General features: G+C 41.7%; 1 protein-coding gene across 1 annotated transcript in view; it reads right to left on the bottom strand.

The window, feature by feature from the left end:
* The window catches only part of LOC127369291 (cadherin-6), a 58,948-nt gene that overhangs the window by 15,425 nt on the left and 22,985 nt on the right, over window positions 1-20,538 (bottom strand). The window contains exons 3-6 of the mRNA XM_051410515.1: window positions 12,989-13,283; window positions 9,386-9,505; window positions 4,710-4,877; window positions 2,246-2,433 (exon numbers count right to left, since the gene is read on the bottom strand). Of these exons, the coding sequence (XP_051266475.1) occupies window positions 2,246-2,433; window positions 4,710-4,877; window positions 9,386-9,505; window positions 12,989-13,283 (771 nt within the window). The remainder of the gene's footprint in view (window positions 1-2,245; window positions 2,434-4,709; window positions 4,878-9,385; window positions 9,506-12,988; window positions 13,284-20,538) is intronic.

Here is a 20,538-nt window from a genome sequence, read left to right as displayed (position 1 = left end):
TTTGAAGTTGTAGCCACTGAAGGTATCCCCCCATTGATGGAAATAATTGGGGAGCGGTGCATTGTAATGAATGTGCGCCGGGCGCTGAGCAGGAGCAGCAGGATCAGAGTGAGCTCCCTCGCAGGCTGCCTACTGTACATATGAAAGGATGCTGTGTCCGTGAACGTTGGAAACAGCCAATGAAAGCTTGAAAATCCACATGGAAACGAGACATTTTCTGAAGCCATGCATAATAACATAATGTGAGTCGGTGATTTTCGCCGTTTCTTGTTAAGGCAGGGGGGAACGGCACGTCAATGGGAGGAATGTGTTGCTTTGAAGGACCGGTACAAGCCGAGATGGGACACACTCCCACTTGACAAGCCCATTTAATTAGTAGGTTCAGAATTGGGGCATGCTCACTCCCCACACACACTCTGCCCGCACACCACATCCACTACAGCACCGCCGTGGCTACAAAAGGCAATTATGTCATCCTCCACTTAATGATGGCATGATGGAAGCGATCGATCGAAGGCTGCAGAGAGAGCGCTTGATAAGGCAACTGCCAGATTCTGTTGAATACATCAGAAACACACCACAGCACACCGCTGAATGCTGCGATCCATACTGAGCATCAATATTTCTGCTTTGGTCTCAGCAGAGAGGAAGAATGAATCTCACTCAAAACACATGTGCTGGGAGTGTGAGCAAGTGTAAGTTGAAATCTAATAACTCTACTGGCCATCTACCGGCTGTCAGGGCATATGGTAATAAAAAGTTTTCTTTATTGATTGCACTTCATTGTGTTGTTTCCCATTTTTTGCCTAAATGAGGAGAGTGATGCTCATACACAGTCTAGGGCTCTACAACGCAAACCGCCAAGAACAAAACAAACAATGCGAGTGCTATTTCCTACATTTAGTTAGATCAATATGGCAAATAATAAAAAACTATATTATAATGTAGTCCATAATAATGGCAAGCTAAAACATTAAAATGAAATGGCATTCTATAAATTGCTGCATTAGTAATGCATTAACCCCGCCTAAAATTGTTTGTTTCATGCACAGAGACCTAATATAATGATAGATAATGTTGTACATTTTATTTAAAAAAAAAAAACATTTAGGCTCATATAGATTTTTTCTAAGCAAAAGCCATTTGATGTATTTACATTCTGTAATTACTTCTCTATACAGTAGTTTAAATTGAAAGTGGCGGGGTCCGCCATCCCAGAGCTGGATCAAAAATTAAATTGCCTTTACACACAACGCACAGACAAGATTCACAGGAAACTTGTGCAGCTGCTGGTTCAGATTAAAGGATTTCAGCTGGCAAAAGACAGGGTGGCTTTTATTATGAACCAGTCAAACACATTTATCACTGCGGTTAACGCTTACTGTGATCATTCATCAAAAACATGGTCATTTTCTGGATTTTTTGACAGCGGATCAGTTTTCAATATTGGAGAATAACGGAAAAAGAAGGAGCTGCCATAGTGAGCTGTTAGATGAAGAGCTGCAGGTTACCGGCTGCACAACTCCAACTCTTCAACAAGGTAACTAACTGCACTATGCCCCTCTGCTGTGTGGAAAACTGCTCATGCCATGGTGCAACATAATGGGAAAAAAAGTTTGATTATTGACTGACTTCTTTAGTACACCAGTTCATCTTCTGTTGTATTTCTGCCAAAGTAGCAACCCGGATTAAAATCCTAACTTTAATGTCTCTCTTTGACGTTCAGTTCTAGCACACTTTTAGGAGAATCGATATCTACACATCCTGCATAGCGAAAGCAGCGTGTTAGCAGAGCAGCAGCAGCTTGAGTCCTCCGTGTGTAGACAGCTGTATTGATTAAAATACAAGCGTATCTGTTCCTTCAGACGCACGTGAGACAAACGACTGAAAATCAAGTCTGAAATGTCTCCTGTGTAGACAAGCCTTTATTGTAAATAAAATGTAGATGGCAGGGCTTCCTGAGAGGCAGCGTGAGGCCCCAAGAAGCTCGGCCAATCAGAGGGTTAGAATAGCCCAACAGGTAATAACAAAGCATTCACTGTTGCCAGTGAAGCTTACTGCTGTAATAGCTGTAATGTAATGAGCGTATCAATATTTCAATCAAGAGGAGCCTATTTGTGTAGAGATTTAATTGAGTGAATTAAACTGAAACTGTTAAAATCCCCCCCCCATCCCCAGTGGGAACTACACTCACTCACACAGCCCCATTACACCCCTCACCAAACACCAACAGAGAGTCCCTGACCTTCCTCAGTACAATGACGCCCTCCTGCGTGCTCCTATTGGTGGAGACATCAAACATGCCGGGGCCGTCGCTCCCGATGATCCTGTAGTCCATCTCTGCGTTCTCGCCGATGTCAGCATCCATGGCCCGGATCAGTCCCACCACAGACCCGAGCTCGATGGACTCGGGCACTCTGAACTCGTAGAGGGCTGCAGAGAGAGACATTTTTTTTTCATCTTTATGGTTTGGCCGTTGCATGAAAAGCAGAATAGGTCAATCAGAGCAACACTTTTGAGATGTACAGAAAAAAGCTGCAGAAATAAAAGGTTCGGGAGTGTAGGAGTGTCAGAGATTGAGTGGGTGAGCAGGACCGTGACAACTGAGGTCACGTCCTCGGTTTTTCTTTTCATGTCCATTCTCAGCTTTTCACACAAAGATGAAATTCATGTAAGAGGTGAATCAATGCCTGTTTAAAAGATCTTATCGAAATTAAAAGCCTAATCGAGAAGCATGGCAGCTCTGCAGGGTGCCCCGAGACTATTTTACAAAAGCGCTCGAGATACACCAGCCGAAAAAGAAACAACAGCACCCCTGACACCCAACGAGCGTCATAACCCGAGTATTTTTTTTATGACCCTGGTAGTGAAAAAAGAAAAAGTGTAACCGGGTGAGTCAGGGAGTGAGAATACAAGAGAGCAAGTCAGGGAGAAAGTGAGTCAGAGCCAATCAGAGAGCAGCAACATGAGAGCCAGCCGGGGAGGGAGAGTGTGTGAAAGGGAGAAAGCGAAAGGGGAGATTTAGTGCTGCAACATTTGTAGATCAGCTGTGGAGCAGACATTTCATATGCGGTAAAACATATTTCATTTCCAAAACAGACATTTGGCCTTTCACGCAAGTTGCTACAAGCCGTATTGACTCACTACTTCAAGTTTAGGATGTAACATAAATTCTGGGCCAATTTGCTCAACATAAATTAATTGCTTCTTCCCCCCTTTTTTTTATTTTATTTTGTGAGATGATTTCCTGGTTTGAGGCGGATGAATTGATGGCTGCCTGTCGGCCGCGGCGGCCCCAGCTGCATCTCGTATGCTTAAATAAATAGCTGGACTGCAGGAGGGAGCGGGCGTGATATACACACAGCCTGCGGAGACAAACAGCACTGACACACTAATAAAACATGCTGACAGTGTTTTGGCAACGCCTGAGTCGGCAGGTCTCCGTGACGCTGACACTTGCCTCTGCACACACATACACACACACACACACACACACACACACACACACACACACACACACACACACTGAAAGCGCCACACCACGAGAAGGTTTCCCTAGGCTAACAGGTATTTAGCATTGGGTGGAAAAGAAGAGGCATCACTCCGGCAGACAACAATGATATCGCTTCCTGACACTCTACCTCCTCTGGGTGTCCCATTACAATATCTCTTCCTCTTTCTCCCTCTTTCAATCTTCCCCTCTGTCTCCCTTGCCCCCCCCTCCCTCCATCACAGGCTGTCTTTCTGTCGCCTGCATCACTCTCCCTCTTTCTTCCTCTATCTTCCCCTCCTGTCACCTCCTCCATCCCCGTCGTATCCATCTCCCTCCTTCCTCTCACTGTTCATTCATTGGCAGAGGGGCTGAGATGACAGCGTCTGTCTCACCCCCCCCCCACCCCCCATCCCCTCAACCCCCATCCCTTCCCTCCCCCCAAGCTGGTGGGAGGAGGGAGTGATAAATGGGGGGACAGCGGGAGTTCTGCGGTCGTGTGTTTGCCGTGCCGCGCGCGCGAGCCGCCCACTGTACAGTTGCCGCTTGCTGTTACTGAGGGGAAACACAACGACACCAGTAATCTGTCAGTCTGATCTGGCTGCCTTCGCCGTTTGCCAGATGCATGAGAGGAAGTGAGACGAGTGGGAGGGGGTGGGGGTGGGGGGGGGGTGAGAGAAGAAAGGGAGACAATGTGCGAGACTGAAAGAGAGTAGGATGGGAGTAGAAAGGAAGGATTGATGATTGATGAGCAAGAGGGGAACAAAAAGAGGGAAAAAGTGCACCAAGGACAGTTCGAGCAATAAATTGAGAACATTGGTTTTTATGGAGTAAAAGGCAGCAGAAGAAAGACTTAATAGCGGGAGATAGACAAAGAGAGTGGAAGAGTAGAGGAGATAAAGCCCAGTGAATGTACTCTCTTCATTTAATAGGGATTACAGGGCTGATCTGATGCACTTTGCAGGACCCTTCGCACTGTCACATGGCTCTATATTTAATTATTCGCTGCCTTTAAGAGGCCCGCCTTAGTCGCACAAAACCCAGAGCTCCCTGCAATAATCCAAATTCATTTTGAAACTGACACCAGATGGGGGCTGCCTGGCTGGCACCCGCTCACACTGACAAGTGGTTTTCATGGACTGAGTACCGGTCACTCTGTGTGTGTGTGTGTGTGTGTGTGTGTGAGTGCGTGGGTGGGTTTCCAGGAGGCTGTACTCACTCTTGGAGAAGCGTGGCGGGTTGTCGTTGACATCAGAGAGGGTGATGCTGACCGTTGTGGTTCCTGAGAGTCCACCCATCTGTCCGGCCATGTCTTTAGCCTGGATCACAACCTGGTAGTTTTCTTTGACTTCTCTGTCCATGCCGGGCAGGGCTGTCTTGATGAGGCCTGAGGAAAAATACACAGATTTATGGTGAGAGTGTATTCTAAAGGAACCTCCATCTGCTTATTTAACAGCCTAAGTTGAGTCAAGTGTATTTATACAGTTTATACAGTTTGTCCGCACACAGACTCACAAGACTCTTTATTTTCAGTTTTTGTTATTTTTAATTGAATTATAATATGAAAAGAATAATAATTTAAGGCTGCAACAACAAGTCGGTTGACTTTAATTGAAAATTAATTAGCAAATATTTTGATAATTAATGAAAATTTGCTTGTTTCAGCTTTCAAAATGTGTTCATTTACTGCTTTTCTTTGTAAAATATGACCCAAAACATGAATATATTTGTGTTATGAACTGATGGTTGAACAAAAAACATAATTTGAAGGTGCAACCTTGGGCTCTGGAAAATTATAATCAGCACTTTTTAACATTTTATAGACAAAAAAGATAATCGGCAGAATAGTTGATAACTGTAAAATAATAATTAGTTGAATTCCTAAAAGACTTCATCAATATTTTAATTGATTGTTAGAAATCTGGATGAGAATATGACCTTGCTGAGAATTGTAACACAAAACTGGTTAAACAAGTTTAACCACTTATGTTTAGTCTGACGCACATCAGCAGCTCATTTCCCCCTTTCGCTCTCCACTTTCTATACCTGAAAGCATTGTGTGAGGTGTGCTCAGCACAAGAGGACCTTGTGACCTCGTTGACCCTCCGGCTGCGGTCAACAGTGTACTTTTGCTGCAGCAAACGTAACTTTTGGGTCCGCTGGAACATAAAATCTATATGAGATAAGTTCTGCAGTACTTCAGTTCTGTTTAGAGTTTAAAGTCATTCACTCTATCCTAACTCTAACATACAGAATATTGGGTACAGCAGCTGTATATAACATTACAGTGGGTACGTTTTTACTGTCACTGCACAGTAAGTACCACTGCAACGAAATGCACCTTGTTACAATCAACCAATATACAGTATGCACAGTGCAAGTGCATGCACCTGGGGTATGTACAGCATGAACAATAAACCAATATACAGTGTAGACTTCAAACAATTAGTCAATTAATCGACAACAGGCGAATAAGTAGCAACTATTTTGACCTTCCTAAGTCCCACCCCTTTTTGCTCTGTGCTCCAATTACAATTGAGCAACTTTTTCCCCTTCCTGTAGTTTGATGCTATGTGCTAGGCTCGTCTGTGGTAAAAAAGATGGGAACTCGAGAGCACAATTCGTTTGAATGCAAAACACAATTTCACCGCTAGAGGGGAGGAATTCCGACACAATGTCCCTTTAAAAGATAAAGGCAACGTCAGAATCAGAATCGGGTTTATTGCCAAAATATATGTAAATACAGATAAAGATAGAAGGATCTAAAACTGTACAGGAAAGATATTAACGTAACATTTATAACATACAGTATATATAGTCACATCTTAAGTGAGCTAGTTTGCAAAACGTTTAGCTAACTAGCTAACAATTGGATGTACTGTAAATGAGTTTGCTGGTTAGCGTTTTGGTAGCATTAGCTTTCAGATGTAACTAGCTAGCTGGAACAGAGAGCAAAAAGGGGCGGGACTTAGGACAGGTTTTATTCGATTCGATTAAGTCATTTTAAAAGCAAATAATGACCCAAAATCCCTTGTTTTAGCTTCTCAGTTGAGATTATTTGCTGTTTTTCATTATTTTATATCTTTGGATGTTTTTTTTGTGTCTGTCAGACAAAACATGACATTTGAAGACATCACCTTGGACTCTGGGTTTGGACATTTTTGACATTTATTTGTAAACTAAGTGATTAAGTAGTTCATCCAGACAATAATCAGAAGATGAGATGAGCTTCTAATGACAACAATCATTAGTTGCAGCACAAACACACAGAATGCACAGTGTGAGTGAATGCAGCTATGATGTACGATATGTAGCCTACAGCCAATAAATAGTCTGTACAACACAATGCTCACCTCTAAGTCATCTTTCAAACTATGCAAGTCTGGCAGGTTTGAGTACAACCTTCATAAAATCCACCTGTCATGTGACATAAAAATAATGAGCTGTTTCACTGCACTCACCTGAAATATTTCTAAAAATAAGCATCAGCTGTATTGAATTAATGATATTTCATTTTTTTTAGATTTATGCATACAGGGCAGAGAATTAAACCACTCAGAACATTTTATTACTGAAAGGTCAGTGATCTTGCTCAGTATGCACAGCGGCGTGGAGCTCAGCGGCCACCCAGGAGCACATTTTGGTGTCTGTGTTCTCATGATTTAACTGGTAAGTGGACCAAAGGGCCAATCTACCAAAACCAAAGTGTATTCCTTTAATTTTCTAGCATTCGCCTCCAAATGCATTCGGCATCATTTATCTTCTCTTTGGAATTACTCTGTTAATGTTCAGCCTTTCAAGTGCAGAGCGGTTGCTTACTTCTCCGCTCTGACACGTTAGATCTCTAGTTTGGAGTCAGGACAGAGACTGAGTGAAGCGGTAATTGGCAGCATATTCAAAAGGTGTGCTCCATCTCCCATCAGAGGCGGTCTTAAATCCTGTCTGCTATTACACGTTTGAATTTGAAGCATCCTAAAAAAAAAGAAGCAGGTGGGTGAAGGGGGGGGGAAGAAAGTAGTTGGAGTGGGAGAATAAAGATGAAAAAAAAAATGCATTTCACCCTAAATAAACTGCTCTGACAAACTTCATCACTTTCAGTCTGAATAGATGATTCATTGCATATCAGACAATAATGAAGAGGGAGAGGCTGACGTGGCGCATAACTCAGGCTCGGATCAGACTGGCCTACGCTGTTCAAAAGGCCTCTCCAATTTGCTCTTTTCTTCCTCCCATACATAATGTGGCAAAAACAACAATGCAGGCTCATCGCAACTTTCTTCTTCTGAAGAAATTCATCTCACGGACAGCACACTGCTATGAGAACAGCGTTCGTTCGAGCGGGGGTTGCAGGGAGGGAAGCAAACGTATAGCCGCCTTATAGAAGCATCGCGCCTGCTCTATATCTCTGTCTACCTTTGTTATTGCTTAATGACTACAATACACACACACACACACACAGAGGAGGAGAGGAGAAACAAATCCTGCTTATAATGTGATGTCCAGGCATGTCTTTGTGTAAGAGGGGATGTCAGCTTACATACCACATGTGGGATAAACCATATTACTGTTAATCCCCCCACTAATCTGCAAATGGCTTTTTTTGTCGTTTCCCTTTTGTTTAAGTAAAAAAGACACGAGCGGGATGTGTTCCAAAGCGCACATTAATGATTAAAACTAGCAAGCGGCTAGATTTTTGGGGTTGGTGATTTGCCACTCTCTCTACTATAAATCCCCCTCGCCCGTCTGCCTGCGAGGAGAGGCAGACGTGTTGGTATTTTTGGTTTGGTCGCAGCATTCTCAGTTACTTTTTGATGAATTGTTTTAATTTCCTTTCCTGGTAAAGCTCAACTTGCCTTCTTCGTATTTCTGCCTCAGTTAGTGATTTGTTATGTTTCCCAGAATGGCCACCTCCAGACGAAGGGTGTAAACTTGTTGCGTTCAGCTGTGGGTTACATTATGTAGGTGGAGAGTGAAATGGCATTAGCATTGTTGGAGCAGGAGGATAAGAGCTCTTTCCACTGAAGGCAGAGTGAGGAGTTGTGCACATTAGTCAGAAAGCAACATCCTTCATGGCTGCATTGCATGCTGGTCTACTGAGGCTACACTGGGTGAAAATAATTTATAATCTTTGCTTTTTTTTATGAGAATTTTGTCCTTGTATGGGTGCTACAGTATGGTCCAAAATCTTATGAATAAGACGCCCCATGTCTTTTGATTCTGAAGGACAACGCTGACACGTGAGGTTCAAGTTAAATGTTTTAAATACATTTCAGATCAAATTTCACTGCTGCTGAGCTGGAAAACTGCAAAAAATATCTTCTTTTATAAACAAGACTAGGAGAAAATAAGATTATTTTAACTTGATTTCAATGAAAATCAATTGGTTTCAAGCGTTTTATAAACTAAGCAATGCTTGTATCTTCAAGATACCTGCAATCCTTTCTAGAAAGTCCTTGAAGAAGTTAGTTTCCATTAAATGCAGATTTCTCTACTTCTTTTCAGAAAAATTTTTTTTAGAAGGTCAGGTATTAACATTAAAGGCTAAAACTCTTTTTGCAGTGTACTCCTCTGTGAAAAGCCTGAAAAAAAACCTTACCTCCAAAAGTCCCATTGTTAAGGAATATATTCTCATACTCTGGCTTTTAAAAAGAGTAGTAGAAAATTCTTGAAACAAGCTGATTTTGAAAAACATTTTTCAGTTGGTTTTTAAGACTCAATCACTGTAAAATTATTATTATTTTTTTTTTTTGCAATGAGCTTGACGCCACACTGTCTACATTTGAAAGGGAAAACAACAAAATGGAGGCAGGAATACAAATCATGCCACCAATATCTGTATACTGGCTGCATTAAGAGTATTGATGCAGATTTAATTGCATTTAATTTGACACTGACCGGTTTCTGGGTCCACAGAGAAGTACGGCTGGCCCTCCAGGATGCTGTACACCACCCTGGCGCTGTTTCCGTATGTGGCGTCGTCTGCGTCTGTGGCTGTCACCTGAATTACCGAGGTGCCTGGAAGAAGAAGATTCATGACAATGATTTAGATCAACTCTTCAATACTGCTGAAAATTGCCTCCTGGATAATTGGTTAAGCTGATGCACCTTCTGATGAGGTGTCGGATCCTCTTCTAATCATGCTCATGCAGAATGTGACTGATCATTTCTGTCCCTTTGCATTACCCAAACCAATCTTTATTCCTCGGCCACTTATACCCTTATACATGATTGATTTTCGCGGGTAATCGATAAGTCCTAATGTATTTTTCTAAGTATATCTCTCTAAGCATACAAGAGGCACCGACGCCGGCTCTTTGCAAACCCCAAGAAGCCTATTAGTGTATCCACAGATCTGGAGTGTCTAAGAAGCCAAATATCTGATAGCAAGAAAACAACTGTGATCCATTTTCTCATCCAGAGAGGCTGAAGCCCTATTTCAGTAGAACAAAGGGAAACGGTTAGCCAAGTGCTACCTCCCAAATGGCGCCTTGCGGGGCCAAGTGTTGCCTCATTACATGCAGAAGAAAATTAATTGAGTAGAAATATTTAATGGCAAAGTGGTATAAATATAGAATTGTGCAATACAATGGGATAATGACCCCATGAAACTCTGAAACATGAAACTCTAATTTGATGTCAGTTATGATCTGTAAGGGGTGAACGGAGAGTTTCCCTCCTTTAAAATCAATGACTAGTATGGATGAAGGAAAAAAATCGGGGGACCAAAAAGCAGAGAGAGAAAGACCACGGCTGTCTGATTTGGTGTAAGTGACAGTTCGGGAAGATTCTTGAGCAAGTTCACCGAACCTTGATCACTAATACCTTTAACTAGGGAATTAGACTCAAAGAGGCTTTTCTGACATGGCGGCTTTTAGAAAAATATCACTGATCCACATCAGCCATCTCATCGTAGACTTTAAGCTTTAAGAAAAGAATTTTTTGACAAACAAGTCAGGAATAATCGCAGTTTTTGTGCAGGGGGAGTAAATTACCCCGACTGTAATCATTCAGTTGTCAAAGAAGGGGCGCATCAAAGTCGTCCCTGGCTGAGAGTCCGAGAGAAGAATGTCAGAGCCGTGAGACTATAATAAAACTCAAAGTGTATGTCACATTTAAAGGGGCAGTGTCTCGACGCAGTCACTCGTGAACACATGCTCTGCCAAGCGGTGACATCACACCTCGGTTGTTGCCATGGGCACCCGTGCTGCCCTTAGATAAGTGCTGGCCTCTCTCTTGGGGTTGCTGAACCAAGTGACAACTCTGTCACATGTCTGGGCTGCAAGACCGTTGTCCCTCAGTCCCAAAAGCACGGCAGCAGCAGCAGAACAGAGAGTTCACTCCATGTTTTCATGCAAGTATTGATTAGGAGCCCTTTTATATTGTTTATCTATATTCATGAGGCCAGTATGTACTTTTAGACTAAGAGCTAGAGCCAAAGTGCACGGTGGATTAAAGTTTAATTTGGTGCAGAATGACATGAAGAAATGATAATATGAAAAGAGCGGACGGTGCTCAAAAAACTGCAGAAATGGAATCCGCAGTCATTCATTGTGATGACAGCTGACAATGCTGGTAATTAAATTAAATACTGTTTTAATAAGATACAATACTGTATTTAAAAGATTATCTGCACAAGTGCAATAACCGTCACAGAGACGCTTTACCTTGTTTATTCTCCGGTCATAAAACAGCTCCTAATCTCTCAATTAATTAGTCGGGCACTCTTGTTGAGTCTGCATCATTATTATGATTGATAAAGTCCCATTGATCCAGTACGACTGGCATTTTATAACGTCTCTATCCTGTTTGAATCACAGCCTTTTAATCCAGCTCCTCTGACACACAAGCACACACCTTAATTTGTGTCAACACTTCGTTATTGTCTGTTTTATGATCAATAAATAGGGTTTTTACACACTAAATGCAATTATCTTTGCCTGCTGCACACTCTCAGAAAACTAGTGTCAGTTAATTCTTTATTCACGTATTGTTTTTTTCTTTATTATATGTTTAATTTTATGTTATTATTAGTCAGTCAGGAAGGGTGGGCGGCACGTGGGATTAATTTAACAATGCTTAAAAATGCTTAATGATTTGTGAGCTTTGTGTGTTTAATAAAAAATAAAGACAGAAAAGCAATGTTATAAATAAAAATGTTCAGTAGGCGTCTCCACTTTGGTAATTTATGTGGGAAAAGGATGTAGAAACTGGATTTTACAAAAACATCCCACAATACATCTCATTTCAGAGAGACTGTACACAACGTCACATAAAGGAAAGCAGCCAAGCTACATAACAATAATAAATATTGTGTTGCCCAAAGCCACACATGGCATTATCAATCCAGTTCACACTCTTTCAATTGCTACCCACACAGGTTAATTTCATTTGCAGTCCACCACACCCAAACAATTAACATCACACACTCTGTTGGATTTGAAATCTGTTTATTTGCTTTTTAACTTTATACTGTTTTGATGGAGTGCACACATTTTAACACTGTACTGATACACAAGCCATTTTCTGTTATATTAATAGTTTGTTTCTTTGTCTTTGAGTTACTGTGATTGTTGGGGGCGGTTCCTTCCTGGTTAAGCAAAAGGTGAGCCTGAGGGTTGAAGACTCTTTAATCCTGGACCCAGCTCACTGGGCCAAACCATGAGATGACATGTCATGGGGGGGATTTGGATTAAGTTAGTTTTGCCTTGAATTTAGTTGCCATTGTGTGTTATTTGGTTTGGCCGAACCAAAATATATGTTCCCTGATATGTCATTGTGTTAGGTCAGTTTATCCAGTAAACACTTTTTTTGGCTGCTTTTGACTCCTGTTCCCTCATTGACTCCCTGCTTGGTCCCCTACAATATGGATCCTAAAGCCAGTTTTGACACTAAAGAGGTTGAAAATACACATTCATACGTGTATGATGGAGCACAATCTTACAATTATGAGCCTGCTAGGTGTGCAAGGGACTGGAAACAGCCAAAAATTAGGAGGAGAACCACTGGGCTGGAGAGAACTGTGTTATGAACAATTCTTAAGTCTTAACTCAGAAAAAATCCAATCTACAAGTTGACCTTCAAATAATGTCATGCAATGTTTAATTGAGCTGTCAAAAGTAGTATTAAATATTCATTTGCACCGATAAAAATATGATAACATTTCTTAGTTTAGATAAACACATAAGTGCTAAGATGCTGTTTAAGTCTCCTGAAAAAGCAAGTGAGTGGACCTTGAGTTAAGATTATTTTGCCATACAATTTCCAAGGTCAAAGGTGAATCTTCAGTGCAATCCATTGATAGACATTACATCAAAATAACCTCAAAAGAACGTGTGAAACTTAAACCTAAGCAACTTACTCTGTGAGCTTTTACATATAATTTGCTCAGAATCATTCATTCATAGAGAATTATCTCACAGCTCTATAGTGTAGGTACATACATACCACATGAAAAGCTCATGTACTCATAGACATGGAATATTTTCAGCAGGAACTTACCAATGTCAGACATTTCTGGGACTCTGGCCATGTACAGGTCCTTGGTGAATCGAGGCTCATTGTCGTTGATGTCGTGGATCTTGATGATGAACTCGGACTGACCCTCTAGAGCCTCGTTGGTGAAGCGGTTGACGGCTTTGGCGTGGAGGATGTAGTAAGCCTTCTCCTCCCTGTCCAGCCTCTTGGTGGCGTGGATGTCACCTGAATTCTCGTCTATCTTGAAGAGGGACCCCGCTCCTTCCCCTGTCAGGACGTACCTCACGCTTCCATCTCCTCGATCTGAATCTGAGTGAAGCTGCGGAGAACAGAAAACATGATAATGTGTATCCCCCGAAGCACCAAAACAACAATTTCAAGCAACATTTTGTGGCATTTTCATTTTAATAAATTTCCACTTTGCATCGCTCTATTGCTAATTGTTATAGCACAGCAGTGATTTAAACTCTGGTTTATGAAAGCTTTCACATTTGCTTAATTTGCTCTTGTGAACACCAAGTGTCAGCGAGCTCTTCGAGGGAAATATCTCCTAGTTAGCATGAGGAGAAATAGAAAATGTGAACAGAAACTTAATCTACATAAAGTCCAAGAAAAAAAGAGAAACATCACAGAGCTGGCTCCACTATGTGATTGACAGGTGATCTCAGAGCAAAAAAAAAAAAAAAATACCAGCAATGAGCACTTTGAACCAAAGACGTCAAAAAAATCAAATTTCAAAGCAGACTCAAAGTTTTCCACTTAAGTATTTCTGATACACTGTGCACATACAGTATCAGTGATCTGACCAATCTGGGCCTTGGCAAAGAAACACTGACAGCTTTGATAAGTGCGTTTGGTGTTATTTAACAGATTCGTATCATCTCTAGTAAACTGTCATCGACGGTACGCGTTCGTGGCTTCACCTCGTCTCTGCGAAATTCACATCCCTTTCACAAGAATTCCCAAGAAGAAAACACACAGCCGGAGTGTTTAAAATGTTGCTGGTATTGTTACATACAGGTTATCATGCTTTTTACCGCAGGGCCATGGTGGCATTTTCACAGTGCTGTAAAACAGAATGCCAGTGGGTCGAAGTCTGTGAAGTACCAGCATGAATGCGTGCACGTCCGCCGCCTGCCAATCCCTGATGGATCAGCAACATGACCAACATGCCAGAGGACCACCAGAGTCCACTTCTCTGTGGAGCTTCTCATTATTATTTGCTCTCTCTCTCTCTATCTCCTGTTTAATTTTTTTCTGCATGAACAGCAGCTTAGCATGCGCTGACATTTTAATTCCACCACCAAATCCCCCCAACATATTTATCTCAGAGAACTCATCAAAAGCTTGTCCAGTCGTTTCCCCTCCCACTGCTTCCCTGCCTACTTCCCTTTCCCCTCTTTAATAACCAAGGACATGGTAATAATTGCAGGGGGAGGTAAAGGGCAAGGGGAGGGCACGTGTTTGCAAAGTACAAACCGAGGCAAACGCCATCTGAATGTTTACCCCCGATAAGTGGGTGCTAGGACATAATTCTGAGGTCTGTTATTGACACCTCATTAACTCAAGTGAGCCGGTGCGTTTGATTTTGACGGTTTGAATGCATATTTTCCTTTGAGTGTGAGTTGTTGCTGTGTCTACAGGCGCTCTTGGCTCTGCCGGTGGACAGACTGAGGGGGGATATTGTGCGTTGCAGCTGGGTCACGTGGGAGCACATTGCAAAGTCTCCCGTCTCATCATATATTAAAAAGCTTTTCATCCCAGGTGCTCGGAAGCTTTACTAATTCATGCTGTTTTATCAGGGCAAAGCTGGCACATGTGAGGCGAACAGCTTTGTGGATTAGCATCTTTAACACTATTTTGTTCGCCTGCTTGAATGCTGGTAAAAATGACTGTTTTCATTCCATTCTCTGTCTGTCTAACCAAGCCAGTCGTGTGTGTTGCAGAATTTTAGCATCTTCGGATTAGGATCGAGTGTGGAGCACTGTTTCATTAACTCACTTGAATTTTGGTCAAAACAACCCTTGTTATTTCCTTATTCTCTCTGTCTAACCAAGCCAGGAGAATATCCTGCAGAATTTTATTTGTTTTCTGTTCTGCTTTACAGTATGTGCTTCCAAACAGAGACTCAGTTGGCTGAAAACAATCCACTTCAACATTATTATCTTTCTCCCGCTGTTATAGCTGCAATGTCCTTTTCTATGATTGTCTATCAAGCTGCCTATCTCTGCCGGCACGACAATTCAGTTAATAACCGTTGAGTCCTCTCCTTTCGGCTGAGATGTGAGATACACAGTGTGACATATGCTGTGTCGACTGTCATTTCTATGGAAACAGAGAGATCTTGTGGTTCTGAAGAGTTCCTCCTCACTCCCCTGAAGAATATTACAAGGCAGCTCAGAGTATCGAACTCCAGCGCCTGCTGCAGTGACCCCGTCCCTCCCAGTTGCCCACCTTGCTGGCGAGGAGAATTTACTGCTGCCCTTCTACTCAAATTAAGAGGGGAAAAAAAACCTCCCCTGGAAATCAATGTGGCAGCCCAACGTGCATTCACAATGGCCCTTTGATCAATTTATATCGAAAATACAATTAAACTGTCACAGGGGGAGAAAAGAAAGCCACATGTGCAGTCAGTATGGTCACCAAGAAGCTCTGGCACATCAATAGCTAGCCTTTTCTCCTCTGCCCTCCTACGGTACCAAATCGTAAAAAAGGCAGAGAGCATGACGCTATATCCATTAACGCTGGGACTTTTGGGACACTGCAAAAAAATCCCTATCTTATCAAGTCATTCTGTCTATAAAAGAGGCCTAAAATAGAGGACTAAAATCCTTTTCTAAAAGGAATGGTTGACATTTGGTGAAACTGGCTTTCTCGTTGAGAGTTAGATGAGAAGATTGATACCATACTCATGTCTGTCCAATAAATATAATACATTCCACGCCTGTCAGAGAAACTACGGTTTCTATCTAGAATCTGTGTTTTGTTTGTCCGTTCAGGGCCACGGTTTAACATGGCGGACTCCGACTCAATGGAGGACCAGCTTCCTCTGTAGATAAGAACGGCTCAAGGTAATGAAAACACAATGATTCCTATTTTCAGGTGATTAAACACTAATGAATGCCTAGAGTATGAATATTCTATTCAATTTCTGCCAATAGATCCTGCTAAATGTTAGAATGTTACACACTGGACCTTTAAGCTAACCAGCAGCTGATAGTACCTTTATATTGAGTGTGCGGATTTGAGAGTTATCAGTCTTCTCATCTAGGCTACCTCTCAGCAAGTATTTTCCAAAATGTCAAACTATACCTATTCCTCCTCTAAAACAAGTCACTGTAGCGACAAACGATATCAAACGGTTTGCAACAGACATTGACTTGCTTTGGCAATTTTCTACAAATCAATGTCTGTATCTTGAGTGAAAAAAGAACAAAGAAAGTTGCTGCACTCAAATCAAGAAAAATGAAACTTGATTTCAGAGAATACTTGAAACAAGTTGATTTGCATTGGAAACAGGTTGACATATTCTCACACATTTTAGGAAAATAGTGCTTGAAGGACGCAATTACAGAGAGAAATGACTAGTGAAGACTTCTTTGCAGTGAATCAGCTGTGAAAAAACTATTATGCATTTAAGTTAACCATTATATCATCAATAACATTGTGAATATTTCTGAACCTTCCACTCAATTAGCCTTCTCTGCTAAGTGATACCATAATATTTCCAATGGCTGGCATTTTTTCAGAGTAGAAGATATTTATTTCTATTCCTACATGCTTCATCTTCCAGTTTGAAGTGGGCTGAGAAGTGAAGTGGTACTCATCAGACATCTGTGCATGAGAACTTATAAGCGAGCCGTCTTTGTTTGTGAAATTAATCAGCTTTGAGTGCAGCAAATGTTAGTGCAGACTCGATCTGGCCACCATTTGTGCTTCACTCGAGTTAGGCCAAAAAGATGGCATTGGAAATGGGCTGCTTAGGGCAATTAGCCAGTTAGCCTTTAAGGCCTTGTGTCCTGGCCTGTCGAGAACTGGCTGCCTTCTATGTAGCCAGATGGTAGCCTCAGACTGTGCACAAAAATAGCCTATCAAATGTCTGTTGATGTGTAAACTTGAGATATGCGGTCAGTGCTGCAGAGACTTAAAGGTGAAATGTCAGTTAACATATATTTCCCTCTTGTGGACATGAGACATCTTTTGTTTTGTGTCCCATGCATAATTTCCAGCATGTTATCTTTTAATTATAGGCAATTCTGAACAGTTTGTATTCGCTTTGCTGCAGGGCTGTAGCTACTACTGAGGACACGAGGTCATGTCCTCAGTGTTGTCTCTGGGAATTTGGGGGATTTTAACAACACAAATAGGTACTTTTATTGTACAATTACACACAGAAAATACATGCAGTCTTTTGAGTTTAGAGTTTGGTATATATTTTAGACTCAGTATCTTTAAATTTTACATTCTTACAATGTAAAAGGTGAGTCCTATTATCATAAAACACGTAAAAACTAATTAATTTTCTAAAAATCTAGTGCAGCTACTGAAGCGTTATTATTAAATCTTACAGACATATTTTTGAAAAAAACTTGAGTAAAGCTGATTTCTACAGGAGGAAGAAATATAATTTATGCATAGGAATATTTTTTGCTTTTTTTGTTTAAGCAGGAGGAAAAGGAGATATAACATGTAAAAATCAAGCGACTGAAATATTGTGTTGACACTGCATAACACATCTAGTCACTAAGCTAATCATGTATGCATTATACATGTACATACATTTACATTAACATAGTCACATGGATTAAAATAGAAAAATAAATGGTGTGAATGATACAGAAAAATAATGCATACTGAGGAGAAGATAAGGCTGTGCTATGCCTCAGCCTGTAAGTTTTAAATAAAATGTGATTGCAATTTATTATAAATAAAATTAAAACCTCCCATCCTAGCTTTTAAGAAAATAATGCTTTTACACCTCAATTTAGAATTAAATGAGAGATGTTCTGCAGTGTAGACAAAAAAGTATAGACCATTATGTAGGCTATAATATAAAAAAATGACAGTGAAAGAACCAGTGTGTAGGATTCGGTGGCATCTAGTGGTGAAGTTTAAGATTGCAACCAACTGAATACCCCTCGGCTTTGAGGTGTGTAGCAGAGACTATGATTGCTGCACAACTCTACATTCAGTGTTTGGTATCTCTGTTCTGGGCTACCTTAGAAACAACCTTCAAATGAATGAATAAATATGAAAGAATTCATAATAATCTGATTTCTTTTAGTTCATTTTTAGTCAAACATTTCTTCAGGGGTTGTGGGGCTGCATGCAGGAATCTGGGCTCCCTATCTCAGTATATATGAAATCCTGTTGACAGCCCTGCTTTGCTGTCATATCTACTTGCCCCTTATTTGAATAAAACTTGGCCAACTAAGCACTTAATTGCAGAGAAAAAGCCTGAACGTTTGATTATAGAAAATCAATTAATCTCACCCTGACAAAACCACCGGGTGTTTGAAACAATAGTAGGCAGGTGATAGCACAGAAACAATTGCAAGGTGCTGTGGCAGTGTTGGCGTATCTCGCTCAGACATCGCTTCGCCCCTGCGACGTTGTCAGACAGATGTTTGCCGGGCCTCGTCGCTGCATGACCTCATCACACCCTTTCCACCGCTGCGAAGGAGAGGAGCGTAATTGAAGTTGCCCCCCTCCCCGCGCACAAACGGGAACTTATCGCCTAATCAACAAACACTGCCAATGTGTGCTCCAGGTCGCTGCTGGAGACCGCAGGGGTTGCCATGGCGCGGGTACAGCCAGGCCTCTGCCATATTGCAAACTCCTTGCCTCTTTGCCAAGGTGAGCAGCTGGTAATGGGGGAGCATGAACAGGGACCAAAAATCACCCCACCCCCTACAAACAAACACACAAATCCCTGCACCTTTCTACTCCACTGCCATAAGATGCTTGAGTCCTTCCCCCAGGTTGCCTCAACCGCTGAGTCATACAGGACTGGGCAGCATATTATGTCTGTGTTCATTTTCTTTCGTCTGATTTCCAGCCCATTACTGCAGGCTTGTGTTGCAGGGCTTGTGTATTGGCGTGCATGCTGGTGTGTTTGTTCACATACAGAGAACATTGCTTACTTGCTAGGGACTATGTTGAGGAGTCTACCCACCAGGCCTAGAACCACTGGGGCCTATCAGGGGCTGTAAATACTTTATGAGATATGATAGTACAGCACAAACACTCCTAAACCACAGGCCATTAACCATTTTCAGTGGATATGTGCCCTTTGGTAAAGTAAGAAATAATGAAATAAACAAACATTCTCTTCCCCCAGTGACAGCCAGGGCCCTCGGAGGCCTGTATGCAGCTCGCCTGCTAATGAGAGCCAGTGTACGATTCCCCTCCTGCAGGAAAAAAAAAAAATCATTGGCCAATACAGCAAGATTAGCAAGATTAGCAGGCAACCAGCTCCCCAACAAGACACTGCCAGAGTCTGCTTTTCCCCCTCATCTCGATCGCTTCCGTTAATTCCTTCCTGTTCCAACTCCTTTTGTTACGCTTGTTCAGGAAAGATTAAAGTTTCATTTGTTAGCACTTCACAACTCGATAAAGCCGTCGTAAAAAGAAGAAGAAAACAAGAAGCAACCGGGGGGGGATTGAGTTTACCAAATAACTGCAGACGGGATGTTGTAATTCAAGTGCAGTTTCATCATTCTATCTTTTACTGTGTGTCAAGAGCTGCTCCCTTGTTTATAATAACCTGCCATTGTGTTATTTCCAATTCATTTTTTCACCACAAACAAAAGTGGTTTTGTTCCATGCTGTGTTCTCTGGTTGCCATGATGTCACTTGCAATGACAAAAGCCTTCCTTTTTTTTTTTCTGTTTTTCTTCAGACCTACTACATTGTGAGAACATGGCCTCCACCTGAGGATTACAGATGCAGATGGTTGTTCTCTATGTTGAGCCATGTGTTCAACTCAAAAGCTATTCATTCCTTTTAGGGGCTCATTCATCACTTGTACTTTATCTAGCAATTAACAAACAGTAATTGCAATCAGATAAGATCTACATACTGCAATCCTATGTGACAACTGGCTAGTGAGCTGACAATGAGGAAAAGCGCCCAGCTGCATGTGCTTGGGGGAAACAACAAGCGCTCAGAGTCATGATTAAGTGTGGTGCTCGAAGGTTGATCCCTTAATGGCGTCTTCAGGAGACGGGCTCTTAGGCCGCAGCCTTTGGCTCTCTAAGTGTATACCACACTCAGATAATCCATTCTTCTTTTGCTATTAGTCCTTTTACAAGCTAAAAGGACGAGTGGCACATCAATCACCACTCTCTGAAGACAAAGTGGTTTGATCATGCTCGGTACTTACTTTTGATCTTCATTCACTCTGTTTTTTTTTTGTTCTTTTTGACTTTTTAGTCCTTTCCCGTATTTGCTCGCCTCATACCATAGCGAGTGTTGTAATCCTTTTAGACCAGGGCTGAAAGTCAACCCTCACTCAGGGAGGACGTATGTTGCAGAATCTCATTTGGTTGGATGACTCTATCCTCCGTGGACAC

The sequence above is a fragment of the Dicentrarchus labrax genome, unplaced genomic scaffold (assembly GCF_905237075.1).
Source record: "Dicentrarchus labrax unplaced genomic scaffold, dlabrax2021, whole genome shotgun sequence".
Classification (NCBI taxonomy): Eukaryota; Metazoa; Chordata; class Actinopteri; family Moronidae; genus Dicentrarchus; species Dicentrarchus labrax.
The sequence above is the reverse complement of the archived record's forward strand: the minus strand, read 5'-3'. Positions and strand labels throughout refer to the sequence as shown.